We start from the raw sequence: 27,444 nt of genomic DNA, 5'->3' as shown, positions 1-27,444 counted from the left end.
ATTTGTCCTAATTTTGTCTTTTCAAATTTTTTAAAACATTTCTATTTCTTTTTATTGGAAAGGCATATCTACAAAGTAAAAAAGAAACAGAGGCAAAAAAGAAAAAGAGAAAGATACTGGTTCACTCCCTAAGTGGCCACAACAGCTGGTGATGAGCTGATCCAAAGGCAGGAGCCGGGAGTTTCCTCCAAGTCTTCCACACAGGTGCAGAGTCCCAAGGCTTTAGGCCATCCTCGACTGCTTTTCCAGGTCACAAGCAGGGAATTGGATGAGAAGTGGAGCAGCTAGAACACGAACTGGCTCACATATGGGATCCCGGAGCTTAGAGGTAGAGGATGAGCCAATTAAGCCATTGTTCTGGGAGACCTAATTTTGTCTTTTGACATCATCCAACACAAAATTCATGATAATGGGTTTGCAGTTCTCCAGCTGCCCACTCCTCTACTTTTACAGTTCTTGTCATCTCTCAGTGGGGTCTGTTTTCCCTGACCCAGGCAGGTCTGACTACTGCCTAACCCCAAACTTGTAAACCATTGAATTTCTAATTCTTGCTGTCAGTTCTTCTCCAGATTGATATTTTGTGAAACCGTCTGTCCTAGTATGGCTTCTCTGGAAACAGACACTCGGCGCAAAGTGTTGAGATGCCAAGTATCCCAAGGATCAGCTCCTGAGAAAAAAGGTAGCAAAAGCAGGACCTAGCTAAGGGAGACGGTCTTGATAGAACAGACTTGCCAACTCTAGGTCAGCCTGCCAGCCTGAACATCACCTCCGAGGGGTATCCCACCTCTTGCATGCTGTTTTCTTACTGGACCCCTGCTTTCCTGAGAAGGATGTGGTTCCCGGAAGGAGCTTCTGCAATTGAGGCAGATCCTAAAGGTGCTGACAAGAGAAGACTATTATTGAGCACACTCCCAATAGCTGGATATAAGTTCTGCCTTGAAAGGGGATCTGACAAGACACTCCTGCCTCCACAACATCACCCCAGGCTGTGGGTGAAGATGCCCTCTTACCTTTGTGGACATCCTTGGCCACCATACCCCTCATTGTGGGCATCAGATGATATGCTAAAAGTGATCTGGCAGTCTCCTCTTATTGATTCCCTAGTACCTAAAAGGATAAATACTGATCTTTTAGCTCTTCAAAGCAAACAGGTTTCTGAACCTCCACAACAAGTAGCCCCTTCAACTTACTCCAACTTGTAGAATAAATGTCACGTTTTAAACCTTAGGATGCACTGCTCTGTAGACAATTCTTTATGGCTCTTTATTAAGTCACTGGCAGTATATTTAGTAGCTATCTATCATGTACCAGATTCCAGGATTACTCATTGGTGCTGGTTTGGAGAACAGGTCACATGAGGTCCTTCTTATTGAGACACTTGTGCCTGGTGTATGAGAAAGTCTGAACAAGGGAACACAAAAATAGCTACATAATTAGATATAGTGAGATGTTCAGGTGGAGAGAATGACAAGGTAGGGCAGTGGAGGATGGATGGGAAGAGACAAGGTCAGAGAAGTAGGCAGGCCCTAGAGGACATACAAAGGAGTTTGCATTGTACTTTAAGCACAACACAAAGTTGCTAGGAGAATTGCAGCACTAGACGCCCTGGTATGATTTAGGTGCTTACAACAACACTCTTCATGAAGAATGACTAGCAGAGCAGCTTTGTTTAGCAGAGGGGATTGAGGTAAGGACACATTTAAACATATGCAAAAAAGCATTAACCAGTGTGAAGCAGAGAGGGCACATTCCAAAAAATAGGAGAGGACAGAACAACAGCAGAGGGGTACCTGGAGACTGACAGACACAGGAAAGCAGCAGACATAATGGTGTGATGTTGCAGTAACTGATACCACAGCAGCATTTGGCAAGCGGCAATTTGAACTGCACCAGCAGCCAAAACTCCACCAGCAACAAGGTGGGAAGCGACATTCACCAGCAGCTCAGAAGGTAAACCCAGACAAAGAACTGCCCGTCCTGCTGGTCAATTTGATTTGGCCAGGAGCAGAGACAGAGCAGCAAGTCCCAGAATGGCAGTGAGGGAACAGGGTGGATTTCACAGCCCAGTTCACCCCTAGAGACAAATCAGGCATCATCTTGTGTAGGGAGGCAAAGACTGTGGAACAGGACTACACATGCACTGAGCTGGAAGTGATCTCATTTCTGGCCCAATGAACTGCAAAAATGTGGCACCCTACAGGTTTCACCCAAGATACATCCAGGTAACTCTCAGACCTGACAGCTAGCACATCAAGAACTCTAGTAGTGGCACATCAGGCACCATTTTGTACCGTGTAACAAAGACTTTAAGGCTGCAGGGACAACAGTGAGCTGTACATGCACTGAGCTCGAGGTGAACTCACTGAGCTCAGGGCATTGCACTGGTCCCACAAGGAAAATAATACCAACTATGGCATTGTACGGGTCAAAATAGGTCCATATGCCACTCAGACCTAAGAGCCAACAGGTTCAGGCAGGAACAGCACCACCAACAACCTAGCTATATAGGACACTTGGTGTCTCCCTAATCCTGGAACCTGCTGCAACAGGAAGTGGGAGAAAGGTTGTACGGACACTGGTGCAGTCTCAGCACAGTATCACAGGAGGTGAAACTGGTGAGGCCATTGTGAAAATCTAACATAAGAACCCAGACCTTGAACTCACTAAAGGAAGTGGCACAAGTGACTGCAAACAAAGAGCCATATGCAAACTGCAATAAGTAAAATTGAACTGTATACCTGTGGGCGACACAGCTTAGAAACCTGCCCCAAGGAGAAGAATCTGATAATCAGAAGTACAATGACCAAGAGTAAAAGAAGAGACAGAGGCACAATGAATATTGCTAAAAACACCCCTGCAAGGGAGCAAAATCCTTTGCCAACCTCAGAATTAACTGAGGAGTACATAGAGAAAATGGGAGATATAGAATTCAAAACACTTGCTATAAAGCTTCTTATCAACAAGCTTTGTTGAGGAGGCCAGGTACATAAGTGCCAGGGATGGGGGATCTTATAGGGCTCGGGTAGCTTGGCTCAGGTCATGGGGCCCACCTGTGTGGTAAGGGATCGGTTCCTGAGATTCGGGGACAGAGGAACTGGTGAGGTGTTGGTCAATTGAGCCAGATCCCAGGGCTTGCCTACTAGGTGGGTGTCGGGTTTGTGAGCCCCAGGGGTGGTGGATTCGAAAGGGTTTCTGTCCCAGGTACTTGGGCCCGACTACTAGGTTGGTGCTGGGTTCATGAGCCCCAGGGGTGGAGGATCTGGTGATGCTTGGGACACCTGACCAGGTACTTGGACTCACCTGCAAGAACATGCCCTTCTTAATGAAAAAGGTAGAGCAGTGGACACAGACTCTGTTGTAAAAAAACGAATACGGCAACATATTTTGTCCTATTGCAGAAGAACAGAACTAACTGGACAACTTCAATGGGAATCCATCTTTGAAAAGTAGAGATGCCTACTGCACTGCATCTTCACTTTGCAGTACACTTGCCTCTGAGATAGGCTTTGTCATAGAGAAAAGAGGTTAATTTGGGCTTGGAGTTCTGGAAGAATAAAGTCTAAGGGCCTTATCTGGCGATGACCTCCTTGCTGATGGTCCTCAGGGCATCACATGGCAGGAGACAGGCAATGTGCGTGTGTTTAGGTGCACCTGGACTCTCTCCTTACCTAACCACCAAGATCTAGTATGGGATTTTATCTAATTCTAATCACTTCCCAAAGTCCCCACCTATAAACTTCCACAGTTTGACCATATTTCTACCCTCTTTTAATGCATCACCATGAGGATTAAAATTCAGTACTAGATGCTTACAGTGGAGTCAACTGGCAATTAAGCATTCACTGAGTGAATTAACAGTAGATGGTACTTCTAGCAAAGGGTGACAGTGCACGTGAGAGCCATGAGAATGTGCCCACGGACTTCCAATCACCAGAGTCTTAATTTAAAGTGCCTCCTGACCACTGTATCTGCATCACCCTGTGTGTACCCCTTCTATTGTGCTTGTCACTTTGTGTTTAGCAATCTGTCCCTATGACTCTTTTTCTTCCGCAGATTTCAAACTCCTGGAAGACAGTCTCTGGCTTGTTTATTGAAGCAATAACTGTTACTTGATAAATAAGCAAGACTGTGTTTTATGATTACACCTCTAAATATTGTTTTCTTTGCTCTCCACCCCTCATTGTTTACTTTGTTTCGTGCATCACTTTGAAATTACTTTCAAAGGCTTTGCCTTCAGAAAAAGTCTTCCAACCAGCTCATTGCTGGCTAAGTCCCTGCTCCCTCTCTTTCTCTCTTATTGCCTTTTCATTGGCTTCCATCTGCATGCTTGAAGGGCCCTCCAAAGATTACTGAATGACATAAATGCACAAAAACAGATTGAAATCAATATGCAGTATTGACCATTTACTAATAGGATTTTATTCCTTTCTTGGTTCCCAGGACAATAAAGTGACTTCACCTGCTGCTAAAAAGGTTTGCCTGCCAAAAACTTCCTCATCATGTCAGCTAAAAATAGTCACTCATCCACTGCATCCCCTCCTAGCCCACCTACCACTTCCCAGCATTCCACACCGATTTTGTCTTCAGAGGAAGAGGATTTTGAAGCCAAAGTAAATGAGCAGGACTTGCAGGGTAAATCTCAATCTCCAGAAGGCAAAGAGCAAGAGGAATCAGTTTCAGAAAGAGAGTATCTGCAGGAAGATGAATACCTACATGATGAAAAGTATCTAGCCAGTAAGGATTACCTGTACGGAAAATATCTGAAAGAGGGTGAGTATCCAGAGGAGAGAAGGGATAGCCTTATCCAGAAGGGAAAGCCTCTGGAAGGGAGAGAGTATCTCTATGAGGTAGTGCTAGGATAGTAGCTCTTTCTCACCACCAGCCCAGAAAAAAGAGCAAAGCTCAATTTCTCAGTCCTGTCCATGGTACTGACTCATTTCTGACCCCGTTCTGTTCACAACTGTAATAGCCATGTCCCCAGAGCATGGAGCACACAGAACAGTCAGGGAGCCCTCAAGAGCACAAAATGCATCTTTATAACAATTAATGGTAACAATAACTTATTTCTTCTCTTTACCAGTATTGTGCAGGTGGTACATATTCATGTGGATGTTGCAGAAATTGCATATGAGGAATCAACACAAATTTCATGGAAATGAATATTATGAAAATAGCATACATAGATTACAAAACGTTTTGCAGAGAAGTAGTCTTTTTTTCTTTATTTGAAAGGCAGAATCTTCCATCTACTGGTTCACTCCCCAAATTGCCCAATGGTTAGAGCTGGACCATTTGAAGCCAGGAAACTGGAGCACCATCCAACTTCCCCACATGGACGAAAGGGGCCCATGGACTTGTGTCATCTTCTGCTGCTTTCCCAGGCATATCAGCAGAGAGCTAGATCAGACATGAAGCAGCCACAATCCAAACAGATGCTCATCTGGGATGCTGACAATACAGGCAATGGCTTAACCCACTGCACCAAAACAATAGCCCCTAAAATCAACTTTTTTAATTTATACTTTACTGTAAGCAAAAAGAAGAAAACAACAGTTGCTATCACACAGAGACAATAATTACTTTTCATATTTTAGTTATATTTTCCTCAGACATATACATTATATATGCAAATATCATACTTTCTTGTATTTGCAGTCTGCTTTTAAAAAAAAAACAAAATATTTTTTTAATTGGAAAGTCAGATATACAAAGAGGAGGAAATCTTCCCTCTGTGGATTAATTCCCCAAGTGGCCCCAATGGCCAGAGCTGAGTCGATCTGAAACCAGAAGCCTGGAACCTCTTCTGGGTTTTCTATGCAGGTGCAGGGTCCCAAGGCTTTGGACCATCCTCAACTCCTTTCCCAGTCCACAAGCAGGGAGCTGGGTGGAAAGCGGAGCAGCCAGGATTAGAACGAGCACCCATATGGGATCTCAGCACATGCAAGACAAAGACTTTAGCCACTGGGCCAGCATGCCAGGCCTGCAGTCTGCTTTTTAAGGTACATTTGCTTCTAAAAAGGAAATTCAAAAAGTTCATAGAAATTGAATCAACAGATAAATTCATTTTGTGCAAAAGAAATTAAAATCCAGGCATAGATTTTTCATAACACATATTTCCATGAACCTCTTAAAGATCACCTAGTATAGACATTATAATAATAAATAAGGTTTACATATATGAACACATGCCATGTTTCATATTTAATGTTGTTAAATTTTCTACAAAACATTTCATCTCATTGTGTTGATGAACTACAACATTTTCATCAGTCTGCTGTTATTGATTTTTTTATTGCCTCTGATTTTGTATTACTCTTCTGAAAAGAGTTCATTCCATGGTGAATAGCCATGGAGCGAAGTTATTTCTTACAATGTATCTCTACAGGTTGTTGTGAGGTCAATAGACGCAAGTATGTTTGTTGGGGTGCCTACTTGGCCTCCTGGAAGAAATGTTACTCTTCAGCGAGTCTTTGACTTTGGAATGCTTGCTCTCCTCCTAGCGCTGACATTTTTCCAATAGTATTTCTGCAGTTGGCAACGTTTCCTTAATTTGGGTTGTTGTATTTGGCAGTAATCTCTGTGTGCAATTTGCCAACAGTGGCTAATGAATTTACTCATTACTCTTTTTTTCTAGTTGGAAAATCAGATATACACAGAGGAGGAGAGATAGAGAGAAAGATCTCCCATCCCTTGATTCACTCCCCAAGCAGCCACAATGGCTGGAGCTGCGCCAATTCAAAGCCAGGAGCCCGGAGCCTCTTCCGGATCTCCCACGTGGGTGCAGGGTCCCAAGGCTTTGGGTCATGCTCAACTGCTTTCCTAGGTCACAAGCAGAAAGTTGGATGGGAAGCAGGTCCACCAGGATTAGAACTGGCAGTCATATGGAATCCCAGTGAGTGCAAGGTGAGGACTTTAGCCACTAAGCAACCACACCAGACCCCTCATTACTTTTCTCTTGATAGTGTGCCTTCATGGCCACATCCAACTAGGTGTAGAAAATCTTTTTAATTATTATTTTATTTTGATAATCTTTACCTAGTTGTTTAGGACACAAAAGGTCAAGGACTACAGGAAAGTGGGTAAGACCATTGTTTCCACATCCTCTCTATTTTTCTGTATCTGGAATAACGAGGGAAGATAAAAGAAGAAGCCTCACCCAGCCTCCCACCCTTCCCAGGGTCCCCGACACTGCTCAAGTGGTTTTGATAGTTCAGCGGTTCTGAATTTCTGCCATTCTCGCCATTCCAAGCACAATGAAATCTCTCCAGAATCCACTGGCTGACATAGTCCACCTTAGAGTCTCCGTTTGCCCAGATTTTCACTGCCAGCACATGGCTGGGGTAGATGATTGATATGTTCTGTCATCCGTCCTCCATTGTGGTACCAGGTGTCCTGCAGATTACAATGGACTGCCATATTCTTTATGTAGGTGCAGAAATTTTAAAACACCAGGTCACCTGCATCATCTTATAGCTAATCTAGAAATAGAACTCAACTTCTTTTCTGTATCCAATCCTGTTCCCAACATCGGCATTGCTGGAAGTTTGGATTTTTAAATCCCTAAAAGACTGTGTCCACACAACATGTATCCTACACATTAGGTGTTCTCAGCAGCCACACGGGTGTTCTTGGCCTTTATGTCTCCCTCCACCAAGTCAGATATGTCATCCTCCATGGTTGTTGCAATGGGGATAAATCCTCTACCACTGGGAACCTCTCTCCTCCGTGCATCCCCCATTATGCACTCTCTCGGAATCCTAATATCCCTACTGTTCAAAAGCAAAGTATAGTTCTACCACTGAAAAATGGCATTCAGGGCTTTTCTTTTGCACAGTATGAATCAAACATTCTTAACATGTCCCCCTCTGCACTGGATCTTGGTAAATATATTACCCACTAGAGTAGGACAAATGCAGTGCTGTCAAGTGAATGGAACTGTGTATGAAGCAAAAGCTTTGAAAATAAATGCCCTGCTAGAAAAAAATTGAACGGACACTGAAAAAAAAGCAGTCAGAGGAATGCTAAAATACCTTTAAAAGCACGTGAAGGAACGTCTCAGTCTGCAAAAACACAGGGTACCAAGCCAGATTATATAAAACAAGTTAAGAAGAGATTTGCAGAAAAATTCTTAACCTTTCAAAAGAATTTAAATCATGATTTGTCTTTATGTAGAATAGCCTTCTAGTACCCAAGTGTTATGAGACATTTGTATTTGCTTTTTCATATTGTACCTTAGTGCCTAGCAAGACTGCCTTGCTAACCCACTGCAAATGCAAACTAAATCAAGTAATCAATTACTCACAAAGGCAGGTGTGTATGTCCATACATACACACACACACTTTTTTTAGTTTAATTTTATGAATTCATTAACATTTGTAAAGTAAGCCTGGAGCTGACAAATAGGCTCCCATCTGTCCTGATGGATTCATTCCTAGAGGTCAGTGGTAGAGCACTGTGTTGAGGAGCCTAGGCCTCATTTGGGTTCAGCAGAGAAGAATGCTGGGATGAACTGGCAATGTCTGCCATAGGCTAGCAGCAGGGCAGAGCAGCACGTGAGTGCTGTCCTTTTCATGTCTCTCAGAAGCCTTGGCTAACTTGCACACCAGCTCTGTCCCACTTCCTAGCTGCATGAGCTCAAGAAAATCACTTCAGTCACCCTTTGTCTTGGTCTTCTTCACTGTAAACTAGGAATAGTTTGTGAGGGTTAAAGGGGTTAAATTATAGAAAGCATTAAGGGCTAGACCAGGCACACAGTAAGGCTGCATAGTGTTAACTGGTATTAGCGTGATGCCATGCTATCTGCTGTTACTCCCCCTCACTGATTTGTGAGTGCCCACTCTCTTGGCCTCATTTCCCCTCTCTGTGAAACGGACATAATCAAGAGATAGGAGAGGTATAATGAAGTGGGATGGGGGAAGGGTCTGTACCCTCTGCCCTGTGTCTTTTCAGCAAGATCAATTTCTCAGGTCTTCTTGGACCTGGGCAAATCAGGTTAGGTCTGAAAAAAGCAACCTTCAATTTTCTCTCTTCCTTAAAGGGATGACTTATCAAGAGCCAGGTTTGTAAGAGAAATCCAGTAAGTCAAATGACCAGCTTTAAAACAAATACACATCGGTTGCTGCTAGAGTCACATCTGGTTGGCCTTCCTAGGAGGGTTAGAGTGTGGTGTAATGCCCTCGTGTTGAAGTCAGAAGATCCCACACACAGTGGGACCTTTGAATTTGAGCATGCCACTGGCCATCAGTAGGGTGCAATTTCACCAGGTACAGAGACCTTCGTCCCCATCTTTACATTGTGATGACAATGAGTAGATGATGAAGCAACATATCTAAAAGTCTTTTGGAAGCTCTCCCACATCATAAAATTGTAAGGTGTGAAAATAGTCTTCTGGGGATTGGCATGATGGCATTGCAGGCTAATCTTCCCATATGGGCACTGGTTCAAGTCCCAGCAGCACTACATCCAATCCAACTCTCTGTTAATACCCTGGGAAGGCAGAAGAGAATGGCCCAAGACTTTAATCCCTGGCACTCAAAGAAGAGGACCAGAAGAAGCTTTTGGCTGCCAGCTTTGAACAGACTCAGCTCTGGCAGTTACCACCATTTGGGGAGTAAATCAGCAGATGGAAGATTCTCTCTCTCTCTCCCTCTCTCTCAACCTCTCTCTCTCTCTCTCTCTCTCTTAACCTCTCTCTTGACCTTTCTCTCTTGACCTCTCTTTCTCTCTCTCTCAACCTCTGACTTTAAACTAAATAAATCTTTCTAAAAATATGATTGTCTGATCTCACAAGCAAGAAGGTACTAAAGAAGTATAGCCTGCATTGCTACCCCTACTTCCGTAAAACATGGTGTCCAGTGACGCTGTACCACAACAAAGCTCCATTTGTGCTTTTGCGAAACCAAGATCTTCCTAATGGTGAATTCTGCTTTGTGACAAATAAATGTGATGATCATCACATTTATTGATCTTGATTCATAGGATCACAATAAATGACCTACATTGATTGATCATGATTTCACCTAACGGATTTTGATACACATAATGCTTTAGTTTGGATTTTTTTTTTCACCCGTGCTAGCACCTCTTAGCAGCTTCAAGTGCTGTTTCTGGACTCAACGATTTGATTCAGTTGCATTTCTGGTTGGATGTTGGTGCTCTAAATGCCATTTCCAGGGTACCTAACAATTTTGCATATGTAAGAAAAAAGATGTGAAAGATGTTGATAAGGCAGGGAGGGGAGAGCCAGCCAACTGTTCATGCACATTAGCAGGAAGCTGGAATCAAGACAGGAGCCAGGACTCGAAGCAGGAGTCCAATTTGGGATGCAGGTGTCCCATACGGTTGACTTGACTGCTGTCCCATACATCTGCCTCAATGATGCGGTTTTTTTAGTAGGAAGAGAATTTATTTATTGACCGATAGTGTCTTTCTGTTTATTTTTCCAATAGAACTCAAGACGATGTTTCCACTGCAAAGCCAATCTAGTCCTATTGCAAGGTAATCGTTGTCTCTAGGGATAAGTCAAATGTAAATTCACACTTGGGGTGATGTTTCAGAATCTTTAGTGATCCCAGCACAAGAGAGTGTGTGGCATGGGGTTAGGGTTCAGGGAGCAGGTCCTCTGAGGAAAGAGGGTTGGATGGAATCTTCTAGAAGCCACAGTCTTGCTCACTTCTGCCATCCCAGTGGCTCACAAACAAGACACAAGTGAAGGCAAAAAGACAGAGGCACCTGAACGGAAGGAGGTCTCCTGTGGGAGAAGCAGCAAATCACTCACCAGCAGCGTTGTCTGGGGAACAGCTGACTGAATGCCCAAAAGGAAGAAGCCCCAGCTCACTTCCAAGGTCTGAATGAGCATGCAGTATCCCTCAGCCAAGTTGCAGCTGCAGAGCCTGACCTGTGCCAGCCGGTCCCCAGTGAGCCTGTGGGGTCATAACATCTGGGTGCTGGGCTCTGGAGAAGCCTCTGTGGGGACACACCACTTTCTGATCCATTTCTTTGTCCTTGATTGCAGGGAGAAGGTGTTCATGTGCCTCTGCTGGTAAAGTGGGTAAACACTAGATCCCAGGAAAGAGCAAGAGGCCAGTTTGGCTATGGTGACAACCAGGAATGGAATCCCAGCTTTGCCTAGCAGAGAAGCCCAAAGTTAGAACTTATGGGCCCAGGGTTCCCACACAGGATACCTTTAGCTTGGCCAGGCAGCCAAACTCCTGCTTTGAACCACAGCCATCCCCACCCCAATCCATATTGCCGGTGGTACCCTGAGGCCCAGCAAGGGGAAACAGGCAACTCCCTCTCTAAAGGGGACACACATGCAAGGGCTTTTCTAAGGTCCCTTCACTTCAGCTGCTGATACCCCAAATCACATATAACAACATGACAGTGAATAAGCCTGTTAGTGTTGCAGGCACCATCAAGAACAGGCAGGTCAGAGAGTCAGAGCCCAAGGTCTGAGCCTCCACTCTCCCACAACTGTGTGCTGCAGGGCAGCCACTCCATCAACCTGCACCTCTGTTATCTCACCTGGAAGATATGGAGAGTTAGAGCTGCAGCTTCATGAGACTGTGGTGAGAGTTCCACGAACACTAACTCAAGGGGAGCATTAAGAGCAATGGTCATCACGCAAGACACACAGCAGGGGCTACAGGTCAATGTTCTTCCCCATGCTGCTACCATTGAGCCACCAGGTAGAAACTTAGGAAGCTGAGAATGCAAAAGCATGGCTTCAGTGACTCTGCTCAAGACACACATGCCCATCTCATATTTAAGTCACACTTCTGCACTGGAGGTTCTCATCCCAGCTCCTGCACAGAGCCCTGCGGATCAGAGAGGCCCCAGGGAGCTTTAACAGTACCCATATGCTCATTGGGCTTGGGTCCCCTGGAGCAAGATCTGGTCCTTAGCATGCTCAGAGAGGTCCTCACATTTTAGAGCTAAGGGACTGAATCCTCCCTAAACTCCTTCAGACAAGAAGAGTGTGTGTGTGTGTGTGTGTGTGTGTGTGAAGGCAGACAGGGTTTAAGGAGAAAAAGTCAAGTACAAGTCAAGCATAGCATGGCCATGTGTCTTATAAACAAGAAGGGCACCTGCTACTCCAGGACCAGAGCAGCTCCCCTGCTCACATGCTCACACCTGCCAGAGGTGCCCTAGGCATCTACCAGTCAGTCCCCTTCCCCACTCCACAGAAACCACAAAAACAGGCTTTTAATGAAGCTCTTCTAGAATCTAATAGTTCCTCCTTACTCCCCAAGCTTCTGGATGGAACACAAAGCTAGTATGAATTCCAGGTAAACCAGAACTCCAGTCCTAATTCCTGGTAGCTAAGACTACAGCAAAGCCTTGATGGTTATACCCCGAGAAGGTCCAGCAATACCCCAGCTCAAGGCAGTTGTACATAGCGGAGTTGGAAATGACCTAGTGGCCAACATTTCCTCAGAAATGACATCCTCTGTTTGTAGGGCAGCTGTGGCTTTACAGAGTTTTCTCAAGTGGATCTGTGTTGTTTCTTGGCATCCCAATGGGATCTCAATTCTCTGTATGCTCTAGAACTAGGGTCCTAACCTGGCCTCTGGAAGTTGACCAAATTCTGTCCTCCTGTCTCTTAGGAGCTCACCCACTGGCACCACAATGGTGCCTACTCACTCCCCTTTTCAACCTACCTGTGCTGCTCCTCCTTCCACCTCAGAAGCTTCCAACGAATACTACACTTACACATATCCTTTCTCCTCCATGCGAGACCAGGACAGTCAGACAGAATGGACCTATGAGAGCAAGCCAGGTAAGGGAAACTGCACCCTGCTGGTCACCATGCACCCAGTGTCTCTGTGGGATTGAGGCAGTGGGTAGGGAAGGAGAGCTTGGAGAGGGAACTCATGTCACACGTCCTGTGTGTGAAATACTGGGACTTGAATATCATCTCTTCCCCTAGTGATATGAAACTGCTTCTTGAGTTATCTGGAATCATATTCTAAGTAAGAAGTAAACTCCTCTATGGTCCCTGTTGCCTGCTATCTACCCATCCCAGAACTCCATTAGAGAAAACAGCCAAGTGCAAAGCCAGACATTATCTTGGACCATCCCAAGTCTCTTCCCAGGCTCCTGTCTCAGTCTCCCTGTTCTCATGGTACATGAGCGCGGGCATGATTGCCTTCAGCGACAATGACCATTTCCTTCTTGGATCACAGACTGGTTCCCTGTGAGGGATAGACCTTCTCCAGATAATTACACGGACAAGGGCCACAGGGGTCTTGGCCACCACTGACTCACCTCAATATGCAGTGGGTCACAGCCACACCCGCGTCAGGACTAGCCCACACTATCTGGACAGTAGGCTTTCCTGGCTTTCAGGACATGGCTTGGCATTGAAGGTCCTAATTCCCTACCCAATTAAGCCAATTAAGCCAAAGGGCCCTTCACCCTAGGGCACCCAGTGATGGAAGGCTGAACACCATTCATAATTCAGTATTTAATCATTTGCATCCAGCCAAGGTGGGGTCAGTCCATCAGTGATTTGTAGCCTTGTTTCACATCTGTAGCCATGGCAGCAGTACATTAGATGACCCTGGCCTCACCTTTCCACCACTGTCCATGCCTGCTATAGTTGGTAGCTCAGATGTGGCCTAATGAAATTAGCAATCAGAAACCCTAAAAGAGGGGATGGAGAGATAGAAGATGGGAGCACACCAGTTGGCACGTGATGGAGAATTTTATGAGCTCAATTGATTCATTTGGGATGTTTACTAGTATGTGGGCCCTCGCAGAGCCTCAGGAGCTAGAACCATTATAAAGTCCATCAGCATGATTTCTGGGAGGAATCTGAGCATCCATCTAAGTACTCAGAAGCAAGGTCCTGAAGTCACTTACTGGGTAATTGTCTCTAAAGTGCCAATGTGTAAGCTTGAAAAGATATGGGAGAGGAGGAGACAGGGGGAGGCTAGTGTGGGAGGGAAAGAAGTTCCAGTCCATTCGAACCCCCAGAAAGAAGGTCTGCCAAGATGGTTCTCAACATGCCCTGTGAAACCACCATCATGTTGGTCTTTAAACTGACTGAGAGAGCCAATGACATTTGCATGTTTCTAGGTTGTGAGCACCATGTATATTTGGTCTATATATGAATGTCCCTTTCCAATACTGAGTTACTGAAAGACATCATAGGCTGAGTGTAAAAGCCTGACCACTCACAGGCATTGTCTGTCAATCTACACTGTAATAGCCATGGTCTGAGCTAGCATGTTGAACACTCAAGTCAGGCTCAATGACACACACCAGGACCTCACAGATACTTGTGGACAGAGTCATTGCATCAGGGATTAAAACATAAGAACAAGTAAACAGTTCAGGGCTTTCCCCTCTGCCTGTGAGGGACAGTGTGTCTTCCTGGAAAGTTAGCCCACAGAATCAGCAGGTGTAACCAAGACTGACAGAACATGGAGAGATATAGCATTGCTGTGGGCCACATGGCCAGGTCAGCTGCCGAGAAACCTAGAAAAGAACTGTCCCTCTCAAATGGCTACATCGGGGGTCGAGAAACTAGATTCCACAGCCCAAAATGGAAAAATAAATAAATAAAACAAAAGCAAAAATGTGAAGGCCACAGGTCATGTCCTGCACTAATCGTGAAACAGTCCCTGTTCTCAGTCCCCAGAGACAAAAATCCCAAGTGAACCAGGGGCTATTGTGAGGAGTGATTTTAGCATCCCATCTTGGACCTGGCACCACTTCCTGCTTCCCCTTTCCCACAGCTCGCAGTTCAGGTTATCCACCAATGAAATGTGACCACCTGCCTTCTTACCTGAGAACCCCACCCCTCAGTCTCTCACCCCCTCCCACTAGTTTCCACCCACCTACTGCTCAGATAATCTCAGTCACCAGTCCCTTGGGGCCCGCCCACAGCCCCTCCTCCCAACCAATTCCCCATGTCCCGCACACCTTGCAGGCTCACCTGAGTTGTATAAATGATCCTCGACGTGTGCCCCCCTTTTTCTCTTCCCCTTCTTCGCTCTTCCTTTTCACCTGGCTCTCCCCTGTCCTCCATCTTGCCTCCTTCCCCTGCCCTGGCAGCCCCCATCCTGTCACCAAGGCAGGAGACACTTCCCTGCGTGTTTTCTCCCGCTCCACCACCACTCCAGTTCCTACCCTGCTGGAATAAAGGACGTATGGTACCTCGTGACGTATGGTATTTTGACTCGCTGTAAACTAATTGTGAAAGGACTTGACTGCGGGAAATTACCTGCGTGTAAGAACGTTAAGAACTTTAAGTGCTTTTAAAACCTAACAACTATTGAGTAGCAACATGCACCTTCCTCAGCTTCATATCCAACACACACCAGTCACAGACTGGAGGAGGAGGTGTAAGAGTGGGAGACCTCCTCAGAGGTGAAGTAAAGGAGGAGATAGAGGACCTCAAAAGCAAGTCAGGAGGAGAGAAGGGACACAGGAATAATCTTCACACAGTAGGGAGAAGCCGGGCCTTCCGCAGTTGTAAAGCAGATTGCTTAAATATTCCCAAGCATGGGGAAAAAGGGAGGTTGAGGGGATCTGTTCTCAGGGAAGATGGAAGCCACCCATTTCTTTGTTGGAGAAACACAGGCGACCATAGCAAAACAATACAAAGTACTGGGGTGATGCAACTGAGAGGCAGCAGAGGACACCAGACCCCACTCTGTCCCATTGCAGGATGCTTATAAAGATGCAGATTCCCAGCCCTGGTCTGAACTCCTACCTGAATGGGTTCGAAATCTGCATTATCAGAGCGCAGAGGATTCCCAGGCATATGAACATGGCAGAAAGCAGCCAACCTCTAGTTTAGGATACATTTTAAAGATGTTCAACTCTTGTGCCTGATTGATTTTTTTTCTACTATGGAGGTATTAAATCCCAATAGGTCAGAAACAATACTTTCCATTGCGTAACCCTTCTGCACAAATACAACTTGAAGTCACATGTGAAAGCGAACACTCAGATAAATCCTTGAAGCCTGTGACTCCAGAGGGTGACAGGTCTGACATGGAAAGAATGCTAAAGGCATAGGAAAGGCCTCATGATCTGTAGCAGGTGTTCAGGAGGATGAGAAAGACTATTTATACCTTTGTGGATCTATCTATCCAGGCTCAAAGCAGGGTTATAAACTAAGCAGACCAGAAAGTCTAACCCTAAGCATTATATCCACGCTCGAAGAAATCCTCAAGATTTAGTGGCTGGTCCAGAAAGAGCACCTATAAATATTTGTTAAATACTTATGAAATTGTTGTTGAGCCCTATTCTGATTCAGTATTTGATCACAGTGATAAAAGGTGATATCCTTCTGCAAAGAACCTGTTTTGGTAGGAAGAAGGCTGTGGATAGAAATATATCCCTATCGAGATGCTGGGGCAGAAGTGATGCTTCCAGCCCTTGGCCAGATGGAAAAAAGGATTAGAAAGTTCCCAAATGCAAACTGGTATTTCTTTTTTGCCTGCAGTGGACAGGATTTTTGAAAGCTCACATGCAAAGTTTAAAAACTTGCCAATGTTTTCAGCCATTGTATGCAGGAAAATAGCTCCAGACTTTAAGAAAAGTGTCAGGAAAGCTGGATTCCAGAGTAAATATGCTGATCAAAAAGATGATAACAATGATAATGATAATGTAGTCACCAGTGAAAGACAGAGGTTCTTTTAAAGTATGACTGGAGTGAAATGGGTCAAGCCAGACCACAGCTGCATAGCACAATGTTGATGAATGATTCAGAGAGAGTCACGTTTCTCAATTCTGCTTCATTTTCACTTCACTGAGAAGGAAAGTCATCTTTGGATTGAAAAGGGTACAAGAAAATTAGGTAAGAAATAGCAGAAATCAAAAACTGACATAAATGTCAGAAGAGTAGCTTCTATCTCTTGACCTAAATAAAATACACTCCAGAATACATAGTGAGGGTATAGAATAATCCTATTATTTCTGGATTTTGAGGAATTGTCATAAATTGGAGAAATGAGTCAGTGCTGATCTGGGGAAAATTTTGGAGGCAAAATGACCACAAGAAACCAACAGATATTAACAAAGAAAATCATGTAATACTGGCTTTTGGACAAGCTATTAGAACAAACTGTGGTAATCCTATATGACCAAATTCCACAGGCATGTCATTTCCAAAGACTCCCTGATGCTCTTAGATAAGACAGACATGAGGGGTATGATAATGTAAGGTGATGGGGGCAAGAGCTGATTGGATGCCACTGGAAACACTGTTTAATGGATCAGGGTCAAGCTGGCTTCCAGTGGACAACCACAGGACTCTGTCCAGTGCAGCATTCTTATGATAGACTTTGGATACAGATAAGCAAGAATGTACATGTTCTGAAGCTACAGGACAACAGGGACCATGCAATCAGATTATCAAAGACATTGATGGACAGAAACATAGAACCAGAATCAAGCAGAATATAAAGCATTAATAATTTATAGAGATTCTGCTAGTAGGCCCCAGAAAACATCAGGACAGAAAAGTACTTGATGGAGAGACACAGACTGCTATTAGATGTTGTATTCAACCACCAATTCGGATAAGTTGGAAGCATAGCTGAGTGGTGGGGAGAAAATAATAGCACTTAATAATAATAATAATAATAGCACTAAATGTAAGTAAGAAACTATACAAGGGGGAGAGTCCTGCTCTGGCCCACAGTGGGGGGCCATCCCTGGAATGGTACATTCAATCCAGAGCAAACACTCTACAAAGGCCAGACACAGCTTGGCCAGGACTCAGAAAAAGGCTGGGCTTACACACACTAAGAACCATTGATGCAAATGGAGAATGTTAGGTCTGGAAAATACACACTCTTTAAATATTTCATGATCTGCTACTCCAGGTAGACCTGAAATTCCCATCTGAACTAATGGGCTAGAATGGGGAACCACTAATGGAAACTTCAGGATAGAGATCAAGAAAAGGGAAATGGTTCTTTACAATGAGAGCTCTACTGTGGTAGCATGAGTTGGAAAGTTCCTTATCAGTGTGACACCAAGGACTTGAGGATATGGCTGCTGCCAGGGTCCTACACCACAGGCCAGGCTCAACTGCTGGCACTCCCATACTCAGGTGGAGCAGGTCAGCCTTCACCTCATCATCATGGTCCTTCTCTACTTCTGCTGTTAAGAACAGAGGGTAGAGTACACATGTGCATGTGCAAATAATAGGCAGGAGACAGGTTAGTGGGTGAGCAAAAAGAAAAGACAAAATTCCAGAAGATATAAACAAGGCTACCAAAAAACTAACAGAAGTTCTTAAAAACAAAAAAGTACAGGGGCTGCTCATTGCACATCACAGTGGCTCTATATTAGACAACCCCGTATTTTCCAGGCAGCATTCCATATCTACTCTTCAAGGAGCCCCTTGGCAGTGGAATACCAGAGACACTTGTGTGCTAAAGTAGCATGTGTATCCCACTGTGGGAATACGCGGTCTTGGAGCCACTCAGTGCTGTGGCTTCTGCAGTCCTGGGAACCCAAACTATCCAATGTGACCAGAAGGAAGGCCATCATGGGCAATATTTTCTGATCACTGACTTGTGGCAGACCTGGAGTGAGAACTAAAGGCAAGGGTTGTAGGAGGATGAGGAGGGGTGGGAATAGAAAGAACATACAACATAGGTCCAAGTATCAGTTCCTCCACTCTGACCATCTGCTTTAGTACCAAGACAGACCCTGAGACCCTAGTTATCCCTTAGGAACCCACCAAAAATGTAAGGCTACAACCATTGATGGACATCCTTTTCTGTCTTTTAACAGTAACATCTTTAATAGCAAAATCCAAAACAGAAAAAGAAACAACAATGCTAACTTCCCTGGAGTCTGAAACGGAAGGTAAAATTTCAGATTATTTCAGTTGTCTTTATTTATTTGAAAGGCAAAAACAGTAAAGACACAGACAGCTGGCACGCTGGTTCTCGACCTCCAAGAGTGGGCCAGGCTGAAGCCAGGAGCCAGGAACTCATTCCAATCTCCCATGTTGGTGGTGGGACCTAAGCATTTGAGCCATTGCCTGTTACTTGCAAGGGTTTGCATTATCAAGTAGCAGGAATCCAAGGCAGAGCCAGGAACTGAACACAAGCAGTCCAATATGGTTACTGCGCTGATAAACCCTCCACAGAGGTAATTTTTAAAAACATACAAAAGTCACTAATCGGTCCAGGAGAAAGTAAGACACAGGATGAGATGCCCTCACTAAGGAGCGCCTTCTCTTTCTTGACCATTTTAGACATGGGAGCCTCTATTTTAAGATTTATGTTTATTGGAAAGTCCGCTTTCACAGAAAGGAAAAGCGACAGAGAGGAAGATTTTCCATCTGCTGACTCACTCCCAGACAGCCGCAATGGCTGGAGCTGCACCGATCTGAAGCCAGAAGCCAGAAGTCAGAAGCCTCCTGCGGGTCTCCCGCATGGGTATAGGCTCCCAAGGCTTGGGCCGTCCTTGACTGCTTTCCCAGGATACAAGCAGGGAGCTGGACGGGCAGTGGGGCCTCTGGGATTAGAATCAGCATCCATAAGGGATCCAGGCATGTACAATTCAAAGGCTTTAGCCACCAGGCTATCAGGCCGGGCCCAGGAGCCTTTATTAAGGCCAATAGCCAAAGCATTGTTTCTGGAACTTAGTGTCAAAGCAAGAAAGAGTCCCAGAGCCAAGTGCTTCAGCTTCTTAAAACCGAGGGGATATCTACAGTGACATTAGGAAGGAAGATGACAGGCTCCCCAGAGTCAGCCAGCAGCATGTACCATAGGCTACTGTGTACTGGGGCTGAACATAAGGCTGTACAGTGCTGTCTCAGCTCCTCAGAGCTTGATGGGCAAGATGAAAAACAGGCAATGGGTGGTAGAATCGCTCTTCCCCGAGCTTGTGCTGTAGGACTCAGAGCTGAAGGTCAAGGATGCGTGCTATGCTAAAACAAACGACCTTCCTGGCTGATTTAAGAGATGATTTTTAAACTGATTCCCTGAAGGAGTTAAAGATGTAAACTAGAGTCTCCCATATGCCTGCAAGAATTTCCTATTAATATTAATTTTTTCCCTACTCTTTTTCAGTGTATGGTGGCAGTGACTTAGATAAAGAATATGAAAATGGTAAGAGTCCTTCATGAAAGTGCCTGACTTCCACAGTGTGTGCTGGACAGGGTGGTCTGATTTGTACTGAGTCCTGCAGGTGTCCACACAGTTAGAGTTCTGGTCTGTTCTCAGCAACTCCTGAGGCCTGAAAGTCAGGATTTGACTGGAACATGTGGACTCCCCTGTCTCTTCCTGTCCATAGAAACTCATCCACTGAATCTTTGGCAGCAAATTGACCAGGGTCCCTGCAAGTGATGCAGGATTTTAAAAAAATAAAAAACAAAAAATTTACAAAAGCCTTAGTTATAGAGGGAAAAGTAGCAACAGAAAGACAAGTCTTCCATCCACTACTTGACTCCCCAGGTGTCCATAATGGCCAAGGGCTACAACAGGCCAAAGCCAGGAGTCATGAGCTTTATCCAGCTCTACCACATGGGTACAATGACCTAAATACTTGAGCTATCCTCAACTGCCCTCCCAGGCACATTAGCAGGGAGCTGGCTCAGAAATGGAGGAGCTGAAAGCAAACCAGTGCCTCATTGGATGCTGCCTCTGCAGGAGATGGCTTAATCCACCGTGCCACAGTGCTAGCCCCAAATTAAGGTTTAGTAAGTGTTTATTAGTGAGGACAGGAGTGGGGAATCCTTACGGTGACAGAACTTCGGCTTACACGCACCACTCCATGAAACAAAGACCCAGCAATTAACTAGACCTAGTCCCATTAGAAAACACTTCAGGAACTTGATCTGTCCCACTTGGGCATGGAATGTGGATATCAGACCTTTTGTATATGCCTCATTTCAACCCTATTCTGTACCCCGTGGCTGAACGTAGGACTGTGCATTCCTTCTCCCCGAGAAGGGCACTGCCAAGTACAAGTGTCTCCACCTTACTCCGTCTCCAGAGGTGATGGAGTAAGCACTGTTCAGGCACTGATGTGCCACACCATCCCCTGCTGATCTCATTGAGTGCAGATCCTGACTCCCAGATTTGAGAATTTGCCTTCCTAACAAGCTACTGGAAGCTGCTGCTGCTGCTGCTGCTGCTCAGCCACAGCCCATACTTGGAGTAACCAGGCTTTAGAACAGCTTACAGATCTGTGCCTGCAACAAATGCCAGTTCAGTCCAGCCCTTGACCCACCTACTTGGGATAACAAGGATCTTATGACATGAAGGATGGAGGAGGTGAAAACACGACTGTCACCTGTGTCTCCTTCGTCAGTGGGCTGCCCCTGTTCATTTCCCAGAGCTGCAGTCTCTCTCTTCCTCATCAACTGTCAAAGAAAAATATCATCTGGTGGAAACTTGGCACAAGGAGCCAGACATTAATCCGGGACCCTTGAGATGAGTATAGAGCCCTCAATAATGAGATTTTGGAAGAGAGGAGAAAGATTTGGCTAGGCTTAGAAAATAGCAAAAGCAAGAAGTGGGAATGGACACAGCCAAAGAACAGGGCCAAGCCAGTGGGAACTGGGAGGAGACATCAGGGCGGAGCTGACCTCACAGGCTACTCATTGCAGGTGGACCTGCATGGTGAGACATCCCCTGGGAGGTGTTGGGGGGAGAGGAAGCCGATCAGACACGGAGGGTCACCAGCAAGAGTGGTTCATTCCTACACAAGGCGTAACAAACTTCTTGCTAGAGCTGGGTTTTTACAAGGAAGGGCACGGAAGAAGGTTCAGGAACCCGATAGAAGGGTCAAACAAAGAACTTCCGGGACAGTACTTTGACATCCGAACAACACTGCTCCAAAACACCCCTTAAGAGTGGGATAAGAGGAAGAAACCTGTGCCAGGCAGTACCTTTCTTGAAAGGATGCATAGTGCAAAGTTCAAGGCTTATCAATCAACCAAAGGATACAGGTTGGGAATAGAATGAGGTTTGTGTTTTATGTAAGACCTGATACCTCTACCAAATGCCAAAGTTTGTGGGGATTGTGGGCTCTACTCCACATTAGCAGGAAAAATACATACAGCTCAAACGTGTGTTCCCAATCCAGACGCTGTGGTTCTACTAAGAAAAGCTTTGCAGAAGACACACTTGGATGAGGGAGTTAGACTTCTTCAGGGGAAGTCATGCTCCACTGGGGGACAGGGTGTGCCAAGAATGGTCCTTCATTAGCACTGGTCCTCTGCACTGCCCAAAAGAGTGTGATTGTCCCCACTGCACGAATGAGGGGCGTGGTGCAGGGCTGCTGAGCCTTGGAAATGACTGAAGGAAGTTTTGAAGAGCCCTATAGAAAAAACACAACAAGAACTCCTGGGAATTCAAGCAAGCACTCAGGAAGTTCCTTTTGATTTATTTTCTTGTCACCAGTGGCTGTGATCACAGGTGTCAGAGACACCACCAGAACCTGCCTTGACACTTTCTCTGGCCTCCCCCAGCCTCTTGTGACTTCAGGAAGATCTAACAATCTCACCAGAACAGAGATCAAGGTCAACAGAACTCCCCCTCAGAGGGCCAGCCTCATGATCAGTGAACCTCTTCCTGGGAAGGCAGTCCCAGTTCTAGCTACAGGACTGCTTGTTCACTGGGTTCTGCTTGACATGTAGACAGTGCATACTAATGTTACCAAGCTTAGTTAGCACTCCGAAGTCAATGCTCTAAGAACCACTTCTCAGTATTCGGGGGCTGCCAAGTTTACCTTCTCCCTATGATAAATAGCTATTTCTCTCCCCCTGCAAGCAAACTGTGTATTATTGCATACGGCCGCACAAATGATGGGCTGAGCCAAATCCAATTCCCATCACAGGCAGGCACTGGAAGGAACTCAGAACCGCTTATATCAGTTGTTCCTCAGTCTCCCAGACCGCTTTCCCACCAGTGTATTGATTTCTTTTCTCAGTGCCATCCATAAGGAACTTCCTGAGTGCTTGCTTGAATTCCCAGGAGTTCTTCTTGGGTTTTCCCTATAGGGCTCTTCAAAACTTCCTTCAGTCATTTCCAAGGCTCATAGCTTGGGAACAAATAGTGTTTTTGCGATCCTTCTGGGCATGCCCTGGCCTTGGCCATTTTTAGTACCCAAGTGTCCACTGCATATGTGTACCTGCAGAGTATGATGAGAAATAATTTTCAGGGAATTCTTTCTTTCAGGAGTGCACCAAGGCTAGGGAGGCAGTGTGTAAGCATAAAGGATCCTGTGTTCACACAGGTAGCCTCGACTCAATGGAGTTCTTCATTCTAAAGAACGTAGATGAGTCAGGGAGTTTATTATGGAACCAAAATTCAGCACCAAGAAGATGGCGAAGAATGTCCCCTCTCTGTCCCCACATCCTAAAGGAACATGGTGCAAGTTCACCAAATCTATCTCAGAAATGAGTCTGAGGAAGACTTAAAGAACTCAGAGTCTTTATTCACCAGCCAAGACAGCCAGGACAGTAACCACATAGCAGGATGCTGATAGACTACGCCTCGAACCTCCAAAGTCAAGAGTTTTTAAACACTCAAACCACATTCTGAGTAGTAAGAAAGAAAAACCAGAGGGGACATTAAAAAAAAAAACAAAAGAAACAAAAGAAAAAACCACTGTTAATCAGATAGATGGGCACAGACGGCACATAAGGAGCCATAAGTAGTTTGCAGAAGTGAAGGTAGTGTTACCAGGGTCAGGGGTTACAGCCAAAAACAGTCATTTAACCAGAATAAACATGAATCATGGGCCATATATCCAGGGCTTGTCCTTCTTTTAGATCTTGTTCAGGGGGTAGGGCTTGGGTCACCAGGAGATTAAGATGGAGTCATAGATGTTCATCCTCCAGGAATGCCCAGTTCAGGAAGGTGGTCCATTACACACACAGAATCAAGGCATTCCACCCCATGCCATCTGGGTGATCTTTGCATCTCTCTGGACATCCCAACTTGAAGGGACGGGTGTGCTCCTGAAGCTTCCACCACAGATTTCTATGACTTCCCTGAGGGACCAACTGTCATGTGCGAGCCTCTGCCTCAGGGTCCTTGATGAGGATCTGCTCCTTTCCAGAGGAAGAAAAGACAGCCCTAAATACTAATGATCAGTTTCGCTCTTCAGTTTGCACACCATAACCCAGGGGGATACAGTCCCCTTCCTGGCCCAGGGAGCAGTGAGGCTGTGGCCGACCTTGAGGAACAAAGGTCCTCACCATCTCCTGGAGCCTTTTTTCAGCTCACAGGCCTGGAGAGTCATCTCTTCCACTGTAGCAATTATGAGCGGGATGGAGTTCTTAAAAGCAGACCTTTACTTAGGCAAAAAGTGATGGAAGATATATTGCTTGCAGTGTCCAAAAGAAAAACACACTCACCATAAATCTCAGCTCTGACCCTTCCGCAGGCTCACAGGGTCCCCGAGCTGGTCCTGCCCCTCAGTCTCTCTCTGACCCTCCCATCTGGCCCACCACCATATTCCATCCAGGCCCTTTGCAGTCCTCACATGTGTCAGTCAAGCTCCCATCACTGTATCCTCACAGCCTTCTAATTCCCACTAGGCAGGCTCTGTCTTCCTGCTCACTCCCTTACTTCATTCTGGATGCCCTCATGTGGAGAAGTTCACACTTGACCTCATGTGACAGGTCACATTCAAAACACAGGACACAAAAAATCCTGTATAGCATTGCCTCCAGGTGACTGTGCAAGGTGTAGAGGGAGCATAAATGAATGTCACTTGTCCAATGTCTCTCCAAAGCCCCAGGAACAACACTGGCTTTCCAAGTCAGCCAGTAAAAGGGATCCTTTGGCTTCTTCTACCTCATGAATACCCTCAAGTTGAATTTTAGATAATTTGGTGAATTTATTTAGCATTTCATTACGTGTGTATTTTTCTGAAAAGGGCAAGATAAATGTCATAAATATACTTCTCCCTTTTTTTCTTTCCCAAATGTCCTGCTTTTTTTACGCCTTCCAAAACCAAAAGACCAAGAGCCAAGCTTTGACAAGAACGTAGAAGATTCTCTACTAGAAGAAGTTAGTGACAAACAGGAAGCTGAAGAGTTCGATGTCAATGTAAGTTGTGTAAAAACTTGAGACCATGTTTCTCCAAATATCAGAGCAGGTGGTTCAGGGCCAGACACAAGTGCTGCCTGAGGTCTGGGATCCATAGCTTCACTATGCTGTTGGTATAGCCCAGCTGGGCTTTTCGTGAAAGCAGATATAGGTTTAAGAAGTCCACATTGAGTCAACCAGGACCAAAATCCAATGTCACACTGCAAGCTCCTATTGTGAGTGCTCTTCTTGCAATATGTACAAAGTGCTCCAAGATACACAAGAAAAATCAAACACTTATACTACCTAGGCTATCAAAGCAGATTCTTCTTTTGCGGAAATGTTATGTAAAAATAAGCCTAAACTTAACACCCTAGACATTACATAAAAAAAAAATGACTTAAGATGGTGCTGGACAGTGGAGAGGAGGAGGTGGACTGCCTGCTGCCTCAGGTGCCAAGGAAGGAACAACATGGGAAGGAGTTCTCTGGGTTTTGTTTGATTGGTTTGGTTTGTTTTTTACCATGCGTGTCCCAGACTGGGTGCTGAAAAAGATAGCAACTTCTAAACTCTAACGGTTAAGAAACGTCCACTGTCTCTAATGGGGCAACCTGGCAAGACAGAAGACACTAGGCAATAATTTGTACTTCCAGCAAACACCACACCTGTTAGCATCTCCCCAACTCTCAGGTCCTCCAACCTCACCCTTCAGAGGGACAGAGAAACAGCACTGGAAGCTCAGCAGGAGTCCTCTCCCCTGCTCTACCTAGAGACAAGATGGAAAGTCAGAATCGTTTAGATAAGCTTTGCACGTGTTTTGCAGGTTGAGCATCTCTCATCCACAAATCTGAAATCCAAGATGCTTTAAACTGAAATTTTCTGAGCATCAACATGATGCCATACATGGAGAATTTCACACTTGACCTCATATGACAGGTCACAGTCAAAGCACAGGATCACAAAAAATCCTATAAAGCATTGCCTCCAGGTATCAAGTACAAGAGCATAAATGAATGCTGTGCCTAAAGTTCCATCAGCAATGCATCTCACTGCATGAAGATACTTCTCAAAGTTCATGGAAAATTAAATTCGATGATAAATTTATATGGGTACAAAAAAATCTTAAATCCATGCATAGTTGTTTTCCTATATCGCAGTTCCATGAGATTTTTTTGAAGACCTTTCATATATACAAATATTCCTTATTTTAAAAATTTTATGTCTGAAACAGAATTCAGAGCAGGGATACTCGGACTGTATTGCCTTTAAACCAAAATTTGCATTCTGCTTTATAAATATTATGTTTTATAAACGTTTATGTGACACATAAACACTTTGATTGGTGGGCAACCTGGTGGCACTAGTTTCCTGTGTCAACTTACCTCTAAGACTTATAACCTGGGTTGGTGAGTGAGAGTACTATTATTCATCAAGGTTGCATTTACTCACTACAACCAGGACAACAAAAGATTGCATCCCTGCAACCCAAAATTAAGCAGATGTATTTCTCTAAATTTCCATTGTGAAAAACAAAACAAAACAAAACAAAAAAGCCACAACCTAGATATTTAGTTTCAAATATATATATTTATAAATACATATATTCAAACATTTTATACATAAATATATCATGTTTATATATAAATACATAATTTAAATGAATAAACATATATTCTATATATTCAAATATGTTTGAATTTTATATATTTTATATAAAATTTTGATTTTTATATATTCAAATATATATATATATATTTAGGAAAGTTTCTGGCTTCACTTCCCAGGTAGCCCTCAATTCCTTACCTTCCACACTTGCTTCTCTGCAGCACTGTATTAACAAGATTTGCATTTCAAATGCTGAACTAGCACAGGGAAGGGAGAAAAAAAGATGGCTTGAACTTGGCTTTATCTTATTGAATTTATTAAGACAGGAAAGTAAACTCAGGTGTTGTAGAAAGATTTCTCAACTAGAGTGGAAACTTAAAGGAATTGATTTAATTAGATTCTTAAATTATTCAGCACTCCTCAGAGCTTCTGCGTGTTGAGGTTTTGCCGATCAGGCACTGCCACATTCACAAGCAGCACACCCTCCCGTGACGGAGTGAAGTTCAGAAAGACTAAGGTCTATTCAGGAACATTCCAGAGTGTTCTGCCAGACAGGTGGATTGAGCAGGTGTGCTCCTATTGAAAGTTCTGTGCAACCCTAGGGCTTTTTCATAAAAGGACTGTCAGCAAGCAATGTGACATATCTGACTTGTTCTTGCTTGTTTTGTTTTGCTTTGTTTTATTTTGTTTTGTTTTCTGATGGTGTTTTCATTCAATTTTGCTTTAAAATTGTGAAGCTGCCATTAGCACAAGACTTTCAAAATGGAGAAACAGTAATTTCGGCTAGAAAATAAATGTTTCAAGTTTTCAATG

General features: G+C 44.6%; 1 protein-coding gene across 1 annotated transcript in view; it reads left to right on the top strand.

Moving 5' to 3' along the window:
* The window catches only part of ERICH6B (glutamate rich 6B), a 65,170-nt gene that overhangs the window by 13,828 nt on the left and 23,898 nt on the right, over window positions 1-27,444 (top strand). Inside the window, exons 2-7 of the mRNA XM_058670741.1 lie at window positions 4,441-4,770; window positions 10,450-10,498; window positions 12,607-12,779; window positions 18,764-18,838; window positions 20,053-20,091; window positions 24,959-25,047. Of these exons, the coding sequence (XP_058526724.1) occupies window positions 4,500-4,770; window positions 10,450-10,498; window positions 12,607-12,779; window positions 18,764-18,838; window positions 20,053-20,091; window positions 24,959-25,047 (696 nt within the window). The 5' untranslated portion in view covers window positions 4,441-4,499. The remainder of the gene's footprint in view (window positions 1-4,440; window positions 4,771-10,449; window positions 10,499-12,606; window positions 12,780-18,763; window positions 18,839-20,052; window positions 20,092-24,958; window positions 25,048-27,444) is intronic.

Source organism: Ochotona princeps, chromosome 12, assembly GCF_030435755.1.
Source record: "Ochotona princeps isolate mOchPri1 chromosome 12, mOchPri1.hap1, whole genome shotgun sequence".
Classification (NCBI taxonomy): domain Eukaryota; kingdom Metazoa; phylum Chordata; class Mammalia; order Lagomorpha; family Ochotonidae; genus Ochotona; species Ochotona princeps.
Note: the sequence above shows the minus strand (reverse complement) of the source record. Positions and strands in the feature narration are given on the sequence as shown.